An 18,086-nucleotide genomic window follows, 5' to 3' on the forward strand; every position below is an offset into this window, starting at 1 on the left:
ATTCCTGAGCTCACTGCCCTCTGAAGCCTGATTTCAGGGATAAAGGTGCAGAGCAAAGTGATAGAGGCCCACCAGATGGGGCCAGTGCCCTGTTTTGCCCACTTGGAAGACTGAGACAGCTGGCCTTAGAATGTGTTCTGCATCAGAGAGTGTCCCATAGGGATGTGTGGGGCATGTGAGTGTGTCCCATAGGTGTGTTCAAATGTGTCTCAAGGTGGGAGAGTTGTTTGTCCATGTAAGTCGTTAGGAGTGTGTGCTTGGGGGTAGAAGTATATCTGAGTATGCATCTCAGTGTGCCCTACATGTGAGTGTACAGTTATGTTTTATATGTATCCATGTGTGTCCACAAACAAATTTGCATAAGCATGCCTCACATGTGTCTGTATATATGTACCCTACCTGTGCCAAGTGTGTGCAAGTGAGTGTGCCCTATGGTTAACTGAATGTGTGTGCTCCAAGTGTGTCAATGTGAAAGCATACCCCACATGTGTATCCCATGTGTATCCCAAATATACTGGACATATGTCTGAGTGTGTGCATCACATGTGACCTATAGTGTGTGTGTGTACATGTGGGTATGGGTAGAGGGCATGGATAGACAGCAAGACTGAACTAATTTTCCTCCTGCACAATTTGTTTCTAACAGGTGTCCTCTAAGACACTTGGATTAATCTGCTCCTAAGCAGGTCAGAGGACATGGGTTTGAATTTCATCTGTCACTTTCTGAATATGGTGTTCATAGGTGCTTTCCCCAAGAGGGTTAGCCACCACTCCATTTATCCAAGAGGCCTCAAAAATATGAGGTCTAGCAGCCAAGAATTGAACAGAGAGACAAGACAAGGATCAAGGACCAACTATGAGACTTTGGGCAAGTCCTTGACTCTCCCCAGACAGCAGGTTCCCAAGCAGTACTGTAAGGGAGTGGGCTTATGGGTTCTTCCTCATTCTCATCCAGTGACTTTCTTAGTTTAAGCATCATGGACTAACATTGGTCCCTCCCACCACCACTACCACCACTACAAAAAGACAGTGCACAGATATGTGCATATGGATTAGCACCTACAGCTGTCTCGTTCTAGCTAGGTCCCCTCTAGCTCTGGACAAGCTACTGGTTGGCTCCCTACATTTGTCATTCCACACTCATTTTTCCAGTGTCCTGAGCCACCTGGAGTAAAAGGGATAAAGTCCTAAAGGCATACAATCTTCACTAAAGCTCAGGCAAAATGAGATGGGGTTTACCCAAAGCATTCCTTCCCCATCCTTTGGGATGACTGTGGGAACTACTGATGGTACTAAGCCAGCTTTTAGGCTCAAGGCACGACCAGATAAATCTACAAAGAGAAAACCTCCAAACAGGGCACGAAGGGCCACAGGATCTAGGGCCACTCTTCTGCATTTGGCAAGGCCTTTCATGCATCCCTGGATGATATGTGGGTGGACTTATCATAGGTCAAATAGATGTACCTGAGCTGCCTATTAGTGGTTCAGTGCCAACCTAGCCAGAGCTATATAGTGACATCTGCCTAGTTTTCTCTGCTATCTTGATTAACTTTTATAATAAGACATAGATAGAAACAAAGTGCAGAAGGCATCTTTAGAATGAACTCCTTGCCCAAGGCCATTTGGTATGGGTGGGTTGATAACAGCTAACTATATATGCTATGCTCTTTCTAGTACACCACTGCTTTTAAGAGGAAACACTGATAGTTTCAATTTACTTAGCCATAAAATGGGAAGAATCCTGGCCTTGCTCACCTCATAGAATTGTGAGAAAAGACAAATGTGGCAGGAATAAAAAACTATACAGTAGTCTTTATCTTCTTGCCCTGTCCCCGGGGCAATGAGAATTTCCCAAACAAAATGATACAGATAAAGGTGAAAAGTGCAGATTTGTTCTAATTAGGTCATTTGTCCACAGCCTTCAATTTCTAACATAACTCTTAATCATATCATGAAATCCAGTAATGCTCATCACAAATTCTAGCTAAGGACCTGGGAGCAAAGAATTGTTTTTTAATTTCCAAGTGCCTAGGTGATTCTGGCTTGATGGACTTGAAAAGGCACTAAATAAAAACACAATTAACTTTGGCTTTCTTCCACATTCCTCTTTTATCTTTTCAGGAGATAGGGAGAGAGAAAGCTAGTCTGGTATTCATAGCGCCATGTGTGGCCAGGTTGCGAGGTGGGTGGAGCTGGGGGTAAATAAAAGAAAGCTTCTTATAAAGAAAAAAAATCCCAGCTTCCCACCAATGACCCACGACATGGGCTGGGACGTAGGGATTCTATCCTTCCAAGGGAGGAAAGTAAAAGAGGCCTCCAAGTTGTAACAGAGAGAAATGAGGCACAAAGACAATGGGATTTGTTCAAGGTCACCCAGCAACTAAGTTCATATTTGCGGTTCCTCTTTATTCATGTGTAAGCCTTTCACTAACAAATCCTTTCCAGAGAGCCTACCAAGTGTCAGGCCCCTCCACTACAGCAGTCACCCAGAGATTTCAGCCTCAGAAAGTTCTCAGGGATTATCAGCCTCAATTAACAGAAAAGAAAACCAACTCATAGAGGCTAAGTGACTTGCCCAAGGTCACAGAGCTAAACAACGACAGACAACTAGTTCAGTGATCCTTTGCTTTCTATCACACCATATAGATTTCCCTTACCATCCCTGAAAGACAAGAGCAGCTTGCAAGTCTCATGGGTCCAGGAACTCACATCCTTGCAAGGCAATGCTCTAGCTCCAGTACTGCTTCAAACATACTGTGTTTCCTTGGGTGAGCCCTTTCTCATTCTGAGCCTAGTTACCTAGCCTCCAAAATGAGGGAATTGGACTCAAGACAGCTGTAACACCCCTTTTCTAGAAGATACAGCTGTCTGGAATGATTTTAAATGGCACTGTAACTTCCAGAGCTTGAGCCCAGATCAGGCAATATATGACGATACATCCCTGAGCCTCATTTTTCTCATCTGTAAAATGCAGGTAATCCCAGTTTTACCTACTTCACAGGGCCACAGAGAAGATCAAGTGAGACAATGTGAAAAACCCACTGAAAAGTTTAAGTTTAAGACAATGTGAGAGAGAGAGAGAGAGAGAGAGAGAGAGAGAGAGTCAAGAATCAAGCGAACATCCACTAGCCCCAGTTGCTTTTCTCTAAATCCAAGTAGAGAAAGTGTCTATGCATGTTTTATCCAATAAATCTTCCTGAGCCCTCCTATGCAGTTCAATCTGGATTCTCAAGACAAGCACCTCAGGTGGTTGCAAGGTCCAAAGGAAATTAATAAATCCCTCCGCTCCCTTTAGTCCCTAAACACGAAGGAGTCTAATCATTTTGCCTGTTCTGAGACTTCCCACCATGCCAGCTCTATCAAAGCCTCTCCTAGGGATGCCTGGCTCCACCATGCCTCTTTCCCAGTGCCAAAGCACCCACTGCCCAGCCCTCCTGCCAACCAGCATGGTTCACAGAGGGAGGAGGAAGGAAGAGAGTGGGCAGAGGAGAGGCTGTGGGAGGTACAGCTAAAAGTAGATGCTGCCTTTAGGCACCACACTCTGAGGGGGTGGGGGTGGGCTCAGCACATCCTTCCTGCAGCCAGCTGGGCACGGAGGTGCATCCTTTCTCTCCTCTAATGAAGGCAGGCAGACAAAGAGATCAGAGCTGCCAGAACTATTCCCAGAGCTGACTATGGACGCACAGTGCTAGCCTCCTCTGGGCCCCGAGGGTGGATGGCTGAGCAACACTGTGCTGCTTCCAGGGCTCCCTGCCTCAGAAGAACTGATGTAGTCTGCAGGAGATTCGGTGCTCCCCCCACCCCATCTGACTGCCTGGCACCCTAAGGGCTCTGACAGGCCTGTTCCCCTTTAGGAGGTTACATAATACTCTTGTTCTCTCAGCCTCTCTGTCAGCTCTCTCTCTCCAACCGAACCTGAGAGAGCATTCAGGTCTCTGATACAGCCAAGAGAGCATAGAGCCAGAACACTATAGCAGAGGTAGCAGGTTATAGGGGGCAAGGGCCTGATTTGATGACTCAGGAACACAGACCCATCACTGCAACCTTGGATAAGTCCCTTTTCCCTTCAGTGCCTTAATTTTCTCACTTGTAAAACAGGAAGGGGGAAAAAAAAAACAGGAAGGGGAGAGGCATGCAGATCTCCAAGGTACTCTAATCTCTGCCCCTATGTGATTCTCTATGTGAATCCTGGCCACATAAATGAAAGACAACACCCCAACCTGCCTCTTACATCCAAGGTTGTCCTATCTTCCAAGTAATCTGGCTGAGCTGGGCAGATCCTTCCCCACTCTTCTAATTCCCCTAATGAATAAGGTCTGCACTTGCAAGTCTGGAACTCTAGACTCTGTCTGCCACTTCTGTCCCAGGCCCATTTCAACCAGACAAGTTCTGCTTTTTCAGGTTTTATAGAGAAGCTACTGGCTCCAATTTCATTTGAGAACATGATTCTTCTACTAAATCTACTCCTCATTTTAGTGACATGGAAACTGAGGCCTAGTGGAGAAGGGTTTTGATCAAGTTCTGGGAGCAAGGTAGGTACAGAGCCACAGCTTGCTCTTAGGGGGCCCAAGGCCATTTTTTTCTCCTACTAAAGAACTGCCTTCCATATGCTGTCTCTCTGTCATGCATGCATAATTTCCTCTCTTCACTACTACTAACTCTCAACCTTGATGCTCAAAGACCAAATGCCCAGTTCTTGTCAGGGGCCTGAAACTAGCACAGAAGACTGATAAGAACAAGAAAGAACTGGCCTCAGACAAATCCCTCCCTTAATGTCTCCTTTTCCACCAGGTTGTCCCTTTGTTCCTTTCTTCAAAGTTTCCTCTTGAGTTCTGCTCTATGTCAGTGGTGGCTTTTCAATTCTCAGAGTCATGACCATATTCTGACCACAGAGTCCACTATGCAGCCTACACTGGAAGAACTGCAAAGATCTGCTGTCAAGAGGCCTGGGTTCTAGGCCAGAAATTACCACTTTCTGAATGTGTGACCTTGAGTAAGTCACTTAATCTTACTGTGAATCAGTTTCCTCAACTACTTCCAGATTTGAGGAAAAAGCCAATGAAATAACTAGGAAACTTTATTCATTTAAATTCTTATTAACAGTAGTAGTAGTATTAATTAAATGAATGGCTACTTAAAATTCTGCAGGAAGGGGTTCTGGGGTGTCAAAGCAGCCTGCCCCTTGCCTCCTAGGCTTTCCCAGAACTATGAGGCTGGTATTTTATCTATAAGAGGCAATTCTCAATTATCCATGCAACATGTATCTTTAACAACAAATACTAAATCCCACAGTAGCATCCCCCTGACACTCAGTTCACTGTAGGGCTCCCTTCCTTGTGGGCAATCAGTGTGTGCTCAATGAATACAACCTCCAGTTCAGTTGTCCTAGAAGAAACCTAAGCTAAATATAATTAGGAAGGCAAGTCTATTACCCCCTAAAATCACCCTGTGCACTCCAAACCTGCTATAAGAGATCTTTGGATTACCTACTGGTTTTGAATAATATGCTTAATCTTTTTTTTTTTCGCTGTATGCAGGCCTCTCACTGTTGTGGCCTCTCCCGTTGCGGAGCACAGGCTCCAGACGCGCAGGCCCAGCGGCCATGGCTCACTGGCCCAGCCGCTCCGTGGCACGTGGGATCCTCCTGAACCGGGGCACGAACCTGTGTCCCCTGCATCGGCAGGCGGACTCTCAACCACTGCGCCACCAGGGAAACCCTGTTTAATCATTTTGATCATTAGTATTAATCACAAAGTAAGCACAGATCATTAAAGCTGGAAGAAATCTTTGAAGCTCTCTAATCCACCTGACTAGTTTACAGATGAGGAAACCAAATTTCAGAGGGGAGAGGTAATTTGACCAAGGTCACCCAGAAAATGAACAGAATCTTCTGCACTACTATAGAAAATGCATAGGGACTATTTTCCTGAAAGGTTCAAACCATCTCACAGCTGATAATTTAAAATCCAAATAGGTCCTCAGACTACTCACTCTCTAGGGTTGAGTCCTCCTTTTTAAGGTGGACACAAGCCCCTAGAATTCATCAAGGCCCCCACAATCCTAGAATAAAATCTCACCATCTGTGAAGCCTGCCTATTCACGTGTGTGATAAGCCAGATTCAGGCTGAGCTGACATTTCCTTTGAACATAGCAGTCATTCTCATCCCTGGCTGAACATTCCTGTCACCTCAGGGAGCTTTTAAAAAAATATTGATGCCAGGGCCTCACCATGACCAACTCAATCAGATCTCCCCCAGAGATTTTAGGAATTGTTGTTAGTCTTGTTAACTCCCCAGGTGATTCCAATGTGCAACCAAGGCTGAGAACCACAGTGTAAATGGAAACAATTCAGCCAACCAAGAGAAACACACACAAAGAGTTTCCTAAACTGTTTGAAAACCAAATATATTCTTTTTTTTAAACATCTTTATTGGAGTATAATTGCTTTACAGTGATGTGTTAGTTTCTGCTTTATAAAAAAGTGAATCAGCTATACATATAACCAAATATTTTCTTTTAAAGCTAAATCTATGATGCCCCGCTTTTCCAAAGAGGGGAAAAGAAAGTGATACACAAAACCTACAGTTGTGGCACTGATCCTCAGGCAAATTCTGGACTCAATTAGGAAACATATGGTTTGGGGGTACTGAAAAACTTAGGGAACCCTGGAGCCTGCAACAGGATTTACCAGGGGTAAGATGCCAAGTGACTCATATTCCTTTTTTTGATAGGGTCATTGCCTTGGTAGATGATCGCTATGAAACTAGCATACATCCTGATGTCCACAAAACATACAACAAATCCATCATGCCGCATTATCCTCATGAACATGTTGACAGGGTAGATGATGTTAGCACCCAGTGGATTCTGCACTGGCTGACCAGATATACACAAAACGTAACCAGCTCCAACTCCAAGAGGCAGCTCTGATGAGTTGCCAGAGGAGCTAGCATTAACCCTATTATATTAAACATTTCTTTGAATCAACAACTTGGATGATACTTATTCAGTTTTCAAATAATGCAATGCTAGAAGAGACTGCTAATCTGTTTCATGGCATTAAGGGGAAAGAAATTTAAAATGCCAAACGCTAGAATAGACCAACCAAAAAAATAAGCTTAACTGATGCAATGCTAGAAGGAACTGCTAAGTTTTGGCACAATGAAGCAAAATTTTAAAAAAACCATAAAAGGCTAGGGTAATGGATCAACCAAACAAAATTCAATGAGTTTGGTTCAAAAAAGCCTGAAGTTTGGTTCAAAAGGCCAACTTCACAACAGCACAGAGGACTGGACTAGACAGCAAAGGCTTTGTGCCTACAGCCCAAAAGGCTCTTAACCCTGGCTGTATGTTTGAATCATCTTGGGAGCCTTAAATATAATTTTTAAAAAAAAGCTGCCTGGGACCAATCCCGTGATAATTAAATCAGAATCTCCCAGAGTGGAGACTTGGCATGGGTACTTAAAAACTCTCCAGCTGATCTGTATGTTCACTGAGGATTGAGAACCAGTAGAAGACTGCAATATTAAATATTTCACAGACAGATCAAAGTCCTTTTGTACTTGATCCTGATCAGGTGGCACCTGGAATAGCATGATCAGTTCTGGGCAGCACATTTAAAATATATATAGAGAAAAATTAGAGTTCTTTAAAAGGAAGGACAATTGTATGAAAACTGTAGTTCCTTCAAAACATTCTGTATTTTAGACTTCACCAATTCACACTGCCTTTCTCCTTGAAGATCCCAAATAGTGAGTTTTCATAAGACTAAAGGGAACTATTTGATGTATATTCAAGATTAAAAGGCAACATTTTATTGAATAAAGAATTCTGTGCAAAATTGCTATATAAATGAAAGGTATGAAAGAGCACTAAAAATGAAAGCAAGTAGCTGAGGAAGCTAGTATGACTTCAGGGGTGACTCACACTCTTCCCCTTCCACCTGACTCCATTCAGCTTCACACTAGCTGGGAACGATCAACTCTGACTCTCTCCCACTCTCCATTTGAAAGGCAGACCCACTGTCCCATCCCACCAATCTCTCTTTTACTTCTCTCATCTGTAAAACCAGGAATAACAAGTATCCCTATCCACTTCACAAGGCTGATGTGATGCTCAAAATTAGAAAAGATATGGAATTTCTCTGTAAACCCTATAGGCCCATGCACTGACAAGGGATTATTAGTATTGTCATTACTGGACTGTTTCCTGAGTCTTCTCTCTCCACTAGACCCTTCCCCCTTCTAGTTTTTCCATTCAGTACTTTGGTGCCAGGGCAAAGCACCATACCAAATACTCTTGAGTATCTATACCCACCTAATGACAGGAAATACTCTGGGTAGACATGAGAAGAGCTAAGCTTTGATCAAGGATTCCAGGAAAGCCAGAGACTCAGTTGGCCTAAACAAGTTGCAGAGCTAGAAATAAGAGCTCAAGAGTCTAAGATTCCCCACCTCCATCCCACTTCTTGGGGCAAAGCCACTGGGACTGAAGCCAGATGGTCTGTGGGAGGTCTTCTGAGGAGGCAGTTATTTTTGGAGAACAGGCTCAATTCCCAATCATGTCTCTGTCCAGAGCAAGTACTCCACAGGCCAAGGAGAGCAGAGGCCAAGATGGCAAACAGAGGCAAAAAGAAGGACATGCTTTAGCAGCATCCCTGCAACTGCCAGAGTGTTTCCTCTGATCACAGCCAAGCACTCTCAGTCTGGGCCTCACCATAGGGCAGAAGAGCACCTCACCCAAAGGCTCACTGGGATCCCTCAGGTCCCTAGCAACTTAATCACACACTCACATACACACTCACACACACACACACACACACACACAAACATACAAGTGGATGAGAAAATCTGAGTCAGGGCCCAAGCCCTGTTCACCAAACCAGTAATCAAACTGGCCTCTCCAATTTGCCCAGCCATCTTAGCTGGAAACTATTCAGAGACCAGCAACATAGAAACAACAACAACAAAAATAAAACAACAAAAAAAAGCAAATTCCACACTGCAGCTGGGCTGGGCAGGGTTCTCTAGCCACAAACAAAACTGGGGCACAGTGCAGAGGCAGATGTTACAGGTTCTGACAGATAGAGCCTGTCTCAGTGGGGGGTAAAGCACTGCTCAGTTTGTTCCCACCACGCTATCCCTTCACCGCCTCCCTGTGTCAGCCAAAAGGCATGGTTAGACAAAAATATTTTTCAGGGCCTGCAGACCTCCTTGCACTAAAGCTAGGCTGTGAAATGGCTCATTTAATCTTAAGGAGAAGGCGGTGACTACAGAGGGATTTGAACCCAGGAGCCTTCCAATAAACAGTCCCATGGCTGGGATGCAGCTAAGCTCTGTAGGCCTTCTGTGGATATGTTTTCTAGGTCTTTGCAGGCAATGAGGATCTTGCTCTCTATTTGTCCCCTCCCCAAAAGCACCTCTTCAAGTCCTGCTTGCCAGCTTCCCCCTTGCTCCAGAGGCGTTGGTGCCTGGACATTTAAAGTGTGGGCTCTGGAGCTCAGCAGGAGCTGAGTGATGCAGGAGTTGCTAGGATACTGGTTGAGGACATTTTCTTGAATCCCCTAGTGGGGAGCTGGGAGCCAAAATTCTTGAGCTGGTAGCAAAAAGTTATCCTCTACAAAGGAGTCAGAGAGGAGGAAAGGGAACAAGGAACTTTGTCAGGAATAGTTGGGTCACATCAGAGAGGAAAAGCCCTCTTCCTTCTAACCCACTTACAGTAGGGATGGTCGGGGAGAGAGAGGAGGCTATATCAAGGGAGGTAGGAATGTCTTAGAAGGGGGAAGATGAAGAGGCAGGAAAGGAAAAAAAAAGTCAAAATGCAGAGTGTTCCACTCCTCTCAGCTGCATTTTTCATTTTCTCCCACTCTTTTCTCTTTTTGCATACCCTCAGAAGTCTGAAGTAGAAATGCCAAACCTTTAGGATTCACACAAGTAAAACGTCACCCTGCTCTCTACTCCCTAAACTCCCTTTTAGCTGCTCTAGGGTGGCCTGCCATCTGGCTAGCAGCATCCCCTTATTTGCCTAGAAATAAGTTAATTTGAAAAATATTTACCCATTTCACAAACTAAATTACTGATGAAAGGGCTCTTTCAAGCCACCCCTTTACTCTGAAGCTGTGTGTGGTAGGGGGAAAGCTGGTATGGGGGACACTCATCCATCCTGGCACCAGTCAAATCCTTATAGGCCATAGCACAAGGAGGCCTTTCAGAACTGTGAAACTGCTGTTTTTCCTCATTCCTAGCACAACCAACCCCCATCCACATTCAGGAGTGTGCACCCCTCCCCCCCACATACACACACAGAGTAGGGTGTGCACACACACACACCACGTACATACTGTCACACAACCTACACACATACCTTCCCAAAGGCTTTCTGCCAAGGGTCTGTCAGGCACCCAGAGGTGAAGGCTGTGGCATTTCATGACACATAATTTGTCATAAACCTGGCTCAAAGACCAGCCTTGGAGAACCCTTTCCCCCTTGGGGGAAAAAATCAAAAAGCATTCTATTGTTGTAGTCCAGTTTTCTTCCCACGTAACTAGGTAAAAAATCTCTTAGATAAAACTTAAGTTTCTCCAGATACCAGCAAACAGATATTTCCTCCCTCCCCACTCCCATCACCCCTTAATTAACATTTCATTTGCCTTTCACTTGTCTTTCCAGTTCACCAGCCTCTGATTTCAACTGCCTATGGACACCCAAAATCACAGAAGGCAAGAACATAGTCCAACCATCCCCAAATGCCAGTGTTATAGGGAATCCCAAACTTACTGAGGAGGAAAAAATTGCTCAATGTCAAACAGTCACTGAACAGAGAGGACCAAGGTCTGCAGCTGCCCATCCTAGAGCCTTTCCTCACTCTCCAACACTGTCTCAGAACAAAGTGCCCAGCTAAAATATCAGTTTACTTTAGACAATACTGTTAGAGCAAATGCAGGGAGGGATGGGGAAAGGGACTCACTAGATTCTCTTTGCAAAAAACAAGTTCTTAGTTCAACCCAGGGGCTCCCACAAAGGGACTAAAGAGTAAATAATAAGAGTGAATGCCAGCAGACTTCCCAGATCATGCTTACACCATGGTACCAACTGAATTAAAAAATCAGTTGCTCACCCACACAGAACCATTGAGAGCACACCCTGAGGCTCAAAACCTCTTCTAAAGCCATAAAACAATACTCTTTGGGTCCTGAGGTCAGGACAATTTCAAGAGCCCCCTTCACAGCCTTCAAAGTCATTTCCAAAGAGTCTGAACAACAGTACATGGAACTTGAGAGCACAATGCCAGCAGATTTGCACATCACTCATGAACAGCCGCCCACATGGGTATAGAGGGAACATGTGTGTGGATGTGTATGTGCCCTGATTCATTGCTACATGAGACATAATTGGCACTCTTTCAAGTCAGGTAAGAAACAGAATGAAGAAGACCTGCCTACATCAGTGGGTGGGGGGTGAGGGGTATTATGCACGCTGTCATCAGAGACAGTTTTTTTCCTGGCTTTGCCAAGAGCTTTCTTAGGGGAAACAGAAATATACAAATAATAACAGTAGCAATATTAACAGCAACCACCACCACTACCACCAGATACAGACATGCAAATAAGTGTCAAATTGGAATGCTGCTTTTAGCTCATGTTTTCCAGAGCTTTCATCCCATTCCATCCAGACTTTTTTGGGGGGGGGTGCTCAAAACTCTCAATTTAGCATGATACATACTTTCATTTTGTCATGGAAACCTTCTAATTAGAAAGACTTCTGATTTTAAAGAACAAACAAGGAAGCAAACAAAACCACTTTCTCATTAGCACTAGCAAGTTCTATTTAAAATGTAGTTCAAGAACATCTTTGCAAATGAGATTACCCCAAAGAGGCATATCTAAATACATTATTCCCAAGGTAGGTAGAGAGCTGGCTTTTGTTGTTTTTTGGAGGACATACAGAGAAAATCCCCAAACTCAAATTCACAGGTACAATCTTTGGGAAAAAGAACCAAACAGTTACTGTCAATGTCTTCTCTTGCTAATTCATAAAGATCAGAGAACGTTTTTATACCCCATTCCATGATTCCAAAGAAATTAACATTTAATGATTTAAAAAATGTTTTAAAGGTGGCTTCTTTCCAAATTGGAAATTGTAAACCCTGTACAGCAAATTAAGATTCAGAGAACACAGTCACCAACTGCCAGCACAACGCACCCCACCACATCACTTCCCAAATTCTCGCTTCTCATTAGAGACTGAAGAATCATTCTCCCTAAATTCATTCCTTGCATCAATTTTTCCCTCTAAACATCTAGTGCAATACTGTTTTCCCTAAGATGCCAGAAATTCATCATACTCTTCCCACAACCCCCCTTGCCCCAAACAAACCCAAATGCGCTTCTGATGGCAAGAGAGAAATTTTGACTGAAATTCTGTGATGGAATTTAAAGGTAGTTTTAAAGAAAACGAATTGACAAGACACCACAATCAGCAAAGCCATTGTGTAAGGACACAGAGCTTGCTTCATGAACGTCACATAGGTGGAGAATGCACACACACACATGCACACATAAATAGAAAGCATTTCTTTATCAACAGTTTTACTCAAGCAATAAGCAACTACACTCACAGGCATACTTAAAAGACAAGACATAACAAAAGATTTAGGGAGAGATAATATACCAACGTCATACATATCACAGCGAGGCCATGTTGAAGCTCAAAACGCTTTCCCCCCTGAGTAAGAAAGCTTGCTCTTTCTCTCCCTCTCTTTCCCTGTCTCTGTCTCTGTCTCTGTCTCTCTCTTTTTTTTTTTTTTTTTTTTCCTTGGAGGTTCTCGGGATGAAATCAAAACGAGAGTTCGAAACAGCTCAGGTGGCTGGACTCCATTCAGCGCGTTCCCAGGAAAAACATGAGTATGACATTTACAAGCAGGAGGACTACAATCACGGCAAAAACGACTACAGTTTGCACATCCAGGGTCATGGTGCAATGCAGAACACTGTAGTGTTCCAGATGGGGGGCCGGCAGATTGGGAGATGTCAGTCTCTGTTCTGTCAGACTGTCCATACAGCCACCATGCTAGAAAGGAGAGGAGGAAGTCGGGTGGTTGGGGAAGGGCTGGGTTTGGCGCCCGAGTTTGATATGGGAGGGGGGGAAGGGGGAATGGGGACAGGGGTGCTTGCTTCCCCCCTTCTCAGAACTGAGCTGATCCTTCTTCCCTAGCTGAGAAATCTTAGCTTGCGCTGAAGTCGGCAGAGTCCAGCATTCTCTCTCGGGCGCCACGGAAAAGGCAAAATCCTGGCTTTCAAAGGGAAAGGCGGGGGGAACCAGAGCGAGGTTCTCCGGCGCCTGCTCAGTCTGTCTGTCCGGGGGTGCGTCCGTCCACCTGCCTGGCTGGCTACCGGTCAGTCTCGGTCTCCCCTACTCCTAATTCGCTCGCTTTCCTACGCTCTCTCTGCTCGCGGAGCTCCCGGCTGCCAGCCACTCTTTCGATCCCTGCCTCGCTGGCTCTCTTCCTCTCCTCTCCCCACCCCCCAATGCGAAGACTACGTTTTTATTCTCCGAGCGACTGCCGGCGCCTGCGTGAGGCACAACCCAGGCTGCTGACAGGCCCTCCGGCCAATAGCAGGTGCCGCAGAGGCGCGTTTACTCGCCGGGGGGCGGTACTTGAGCTGGCGTGCTACCCGCGGCAGCCAATCGGAGAACCCACGGTTCCCCCAGCAGGCCCGCTTCATCCAGCCCAGCTGGAGGCCCTGGCTGCCAGTTCTAGCGTGGGGGTGGGGAGCATGTTGTGGATGGGTTGATGCAGATGAGGGGAGAGAGGAGGGAAAGGATTGGGAAAGAGGGAGGGATCGGACATAAGGGGCCAAAGGGGAGAGGGCATGGCAGGGAGGGAGGAGGGAATGAGGAGAAGACCATGAGAAGCAGGAGGAAGAGAAAAGGAAAGATGGGAAGGAGAAAGAAGAAATAGGGGGATACGACGATGAAGAAAGAGAACGGTGGAGGAAAGGAAGGAAAAAGGGTGGGGAGGAGGGAAAAGGAACGGGGGAAAAAGGAATCCTTTGCAGCCACTTTGGAGCCTGGGCCAAGGAGGAAGCAACGATGCCTTTAGGCCACTGTCTAAGTATTTATAGGCTACTCACAATTAGCTATATAAGTTCAGCAAATCAGTGCTGTGTACAGAACCACAAGGACACTCAACAAATTATCCAAAATCCAATTATGTTTGTCTTTCTCTGATATCTCTGCACTTGCAGGTCAGATTTCCTTTCCTACTTATGGTTTCTTTACACTATTACAGCTTGCACTCTTCCAGCATACTGGGTACTAGGAAGAGAAGACAGCTTTGCAGTGGAAAACCCTCTACAAAACTTGCAGTCTGCTTGAAATCACTTCCCTGTTCTGTGTTGGTGACCTGGTGTCCGAAACTTGGGGAAAAGCCCTGGACTAGAGAAAGGAAGTTTTCAGATTTACTCCTAGCCCTACCTCAAGCTTGCTGTATGACTTTTGGGCAACTCCATTCCCCTCTATGGGCCTCCATCTCCCTTCTGCCACATGAGGACTTAGACCTATCTGAGAATTCAGTGAAACCTCTGAACCCTCACCTCAGAAAAAGAAAGAAAATACAGCAGGCTCCTTGGCCCTCAAAAATCCAGGACTAACTTATACAGAAGATCTCTAAGGGCCCTTCTTACTCTTACATTCTAGGACTGTAAACATGAACACATAGATATTGGTGGAGAGGGGCAAGAAACTAGATTATCCAGGAATAGAACAAATTAATTTCTGGAATTTCTAGCATACTATAGACTCGAAGAGGAATGAGAATTGCTCTCTATTCTCTAGAAATCTTTGAGTCTAGGACAGTCACCCATTTTAACTACGTGACTGGAAATTCTGAGTGAATGCAGGTCATAAGCAAAATGGCCCCTAGCCTTACAAGATAGAATAAAACCTAAAGAAACGTTCACTTTAAAAGTTTGACTCATCACATCACCTACGAATGATTTGTGCCAAAACAACAAAAAATCCTGAATCAGATCAAGCTTCTAGATCCAGCTATCAATTTATAGGCCACACAGGAGACAGAAAAACATGTTAAATTGGAATACGGGGATACAGACTGTAAAAAACTACAGGAGGTTTTTTAGCAAGTAAATAGGGAGAAAAAAGTGTGATTGATTCAGGTGAAACTTGTGTATGCGTGCATACACACACATATTTGTGACATTTATGAGATAAATGGGAATTTGAACCACCTGATAATATTAAGGAATCACTATTAATTGTAAATGATATTGTGGCTAAGTTTAACAAAAGGGGGAGAATGGGGTATATCTTTGTGACCTTGGATTTGGTAATGGTTTCTTAGATATGACATGAAAAGCACAAGCAACAAAAGAAAAAAAAATAGATAAATTGGACTTGATCAACATTAAAAAACTTCTGTGCTTTGAAGGACAATATCAAGAGTATGAAAAGAGAATCCACAGAATGGAAGAAAATACTTGCAAATTATATATCTGATAAGGGGGCTTGTATCTAGAATACATAAAGAGCTCTTACAACTCAATTATATAAAGAAAAATAACTCAATTTAAAAATTGACAAAGGATCTGAATAGCATTTCTCCAGAGAAATAGTCAATAAGCACATGGAAAGATGCTCAATATATTAGTCATCAGGAAAATGCAAATCAAATGCAAGAAATGCAAATGAAGGATATTTACTATAGCGTATTTGTAATGAGACACCACTTTACACATGCTAGGATGGCTATAATCAAAAAGCTAGATAATAAGTGTTGGGAAGGATGTGGAAAAATTGGAACCTTCATAACACTGCTGTGGGAATGTAAAATGATGAAGCCACTTTGGCTAGCAGTTCCTCAAAAACTTAAACATGGAGTTACCATTTGACCCAACAATTCCACCCTTAGGTATATACCTAAGGGAAATGAAAACATGCCCACACAAAAACTTGTACATGAACATGAATAACAGCATTGTTCACAATAGCCAAAAGATAGAAAGAACTCAAATGTCCATCACCTGGTGAATGGATAAACAAAATATGGTATATGCACACAATGGAATATTATTCAGCCATAAAAAACCCGAAGTACTGTTATATGCTAAAACATAGGTGAACTTTAAAAATATGCTAAGTGAAAGAAGCTAGACACAAAAGGCTTTTATATGATTTCATTTATATGAAATACCCATATAGTTAGGATAAATACTGTTTATTGAAGCTTTTGTTTTATTTACATATAAATATAAATGTTCTAGGTTGTGATGTAAAATATATTTCTTACAGCAGGCAATGGTCAACATAGTTTGAAAGCCACTCTTCTAGATTATGTTGAGACAGATACTGGTAATCAGGACAGTACCATAATGTAAACAATTAGAATCTTTCTCCTTGCCTTTGAAAGTGCAATCTTAGCCTTTCTCCACATCACCATCTATTGACCCTTCAACCCACTGCAGCCTGACTTTCACTCCCATCATCCCATAAGAAACTGCAACTTCTTGTGAATATAAACAAATGACCAACTTGTTGCTATATCTCATGGCCAATTTTCCATCTTTATCTTCCCTGAATTTTCTCCCTCTTGACTCCATTGATGCCTTCCTCCTTCCTGAAATGCTTCATTTGCCTTGGGGACACCATCCACATGACCTGTCTGGTTATATTGTCTTTACTTCCTGCTTGGGTTCTTCATTTAGTCATTAAGGGCATGATTTCTCAAGGTTCTTCTAATCTCAGCCCCCTTTTTTTCTCATTCCATACTTGCACTGAATGATGGACCTATCCATTCCCAAGGCTTTAACTACCTACCACCTACATTACACACTGATATACCTCCTTTCAACAAAGTTACAGGACACCAGTGGGGGAATAAAACAGATATAAGTCCTTGCCTGCAGGGAGCTTACAACTCTCTGCTGATAACTCCTAGGTAGCTCTCTTGAACTCCAGAGATGAATCTCCAGCTGCCTTCTGGACATCTCCTCCTGAATATCTCACAAGAATCTCAGACTTGATAAGTCCAAAAGTGAAGTCATCTTCTCCCACCCCTGCCAGCTTCCTCCTTCCCCTGAGATCCCTGTCCCTTAGGAATGTCACACACAGAACTAACCTAAAACCAAGGAGATATTCATAGGTCTTGCTTCTCCCTCACCTTGCTACTAGCCAACCAGTCTCTAAGTCTTGATGATTCTCTTTCTCCTTAAGGAATGTATCCTCGCTCTCTCTCCCTGCTGCCAGCACTGTGGTCTCTTGCGCAGCTCTCTCTCCCCAATTCAGCTTCTACTCTCCTGAACAAATTATCTATTTCAAAAGCAGTTCTGCTCTTATCAATTCTATGGTGGATACTATATATTGGTTGCTGTGGATCCATGCACCCCCCTTCTAGCCTGCCTCCCTATATTGCTGAAAAGCTAAAAACCAAAAACTACAACAACAACAACAACCTGTCATTTCTCAGACTCCTTTGCATCCAGTGCTCTGGATGTTATTTATTTCTGCCAATCATATGCATATGCACAATATTTGGAAGAAAAGTGATGATGCAGAAACCATACTTCTGCTGTTTCTGATGGCAGGTAGAGTGGTGGGGGTTTAGGGTTTTCTGCAGCCGTGCTACATTTCCATAGGTCCCAGTATCTGGACACTGGCTTTGTGTCTTTGTACAAGCAGGGAATGAGACTTTTTAAATTATTTACTTATTTACTTATTTTGCCACTGAGGATTTGGAAGGCATAATGTTACTCTAGTCAATAGTTAAGGCAGCACAGCAAAGGAAACCATAAACAAGACCAAAAGACAATCCTCAGAATGGGAGAAAATATTTGCAAACGAAGCAACTGACAAAGGATTAATTTCCAAAATTTACAAGCAGCTCATGCAGCTCAATAACAAAAAAACAAACAAACCAACCCAAAAAATGGGCAGAAGACCTAAATAGACATTTCTCCAAAGAAGATATACAGACTGCCAACAAACACATGAAAGAATGCTCAACATCATTAAGCATTAGAGAAATGCAAATCAAAACTACAATGAGATATCATCTCACACCAGTCAGAATGG

General features: G+C 43.7%; 2 protein-coding genes across 9 annotated transcripts in view; both read right to left on the reverse strand.

Moving 5' to 3' along the window:
• Positions 1-18,086, reverse strand: part of ARHGEF9 (Cdc42 guanine nucleotide exchange factor 9) — a 223,590-nt gene that overhangs the window by 185,341 nt on the left and 20,163 nt on the right. Inside the window, exon 1 of one of the 8 annotated variants that reach the window (XM_060291799.1) lies at positions 12,680-12,810. The exons of 3 other annotated variants lie outside the window; for them this stretch is intronic. Coding sequence is in view for 3 of the 5 variants with exons in the window: in XM_060291797.1 (XP_060147780.1) it covers positions 12,673-12,681 (9 nt within the window). In the remaining 2 variants the exon portion in view is untranslated. Of the gene's footprint in view, positions 1-12,668; positions 12,811-18,086 lie in introns of those variants that run through there. 4 more of the 8 variants (XM_060291797.1, XM_060291796.1, XM_060291802.1 and 1 more) reach the window with 4 other exon arrangements.
• LOC132594420 (uncharacterized) lies at positions 12,876-13,527 on the reverse strand. The gene has a single exon (XM_060291804.1). It carries the CDS (start codon positions 13,053-13,055, stop codon positions 12,876-12,878), a length of 180 nt encoding a protein of 59 aa, XP_060147787.1. The 5' UTR covers positions 13,056-13,527.

The sequence above is a fragment of the Globicephala melas genome, chromosome X (assembly GCF_963455315.2).
Source record: "Globicephala melas chromosome X, mGloMel1.2, whole genome shotgun sequence".
Classification (NCBI taxonomy): domain Eukaryota; kingdom Metazoa; phylum Chordata; class Mammalia; order Artiodactyla; family Delphinidae; genus Globicephala; species Globicephala melas.

Coding starts and splice junctions, on each gene's coding strand:
- LOC132594420 (XM_060291804.1), bottom strand. CDS start 13,055: ATGGACAGTCTGACAGAACAGAGACTGACATCTCCCAATCTGCCGGCC.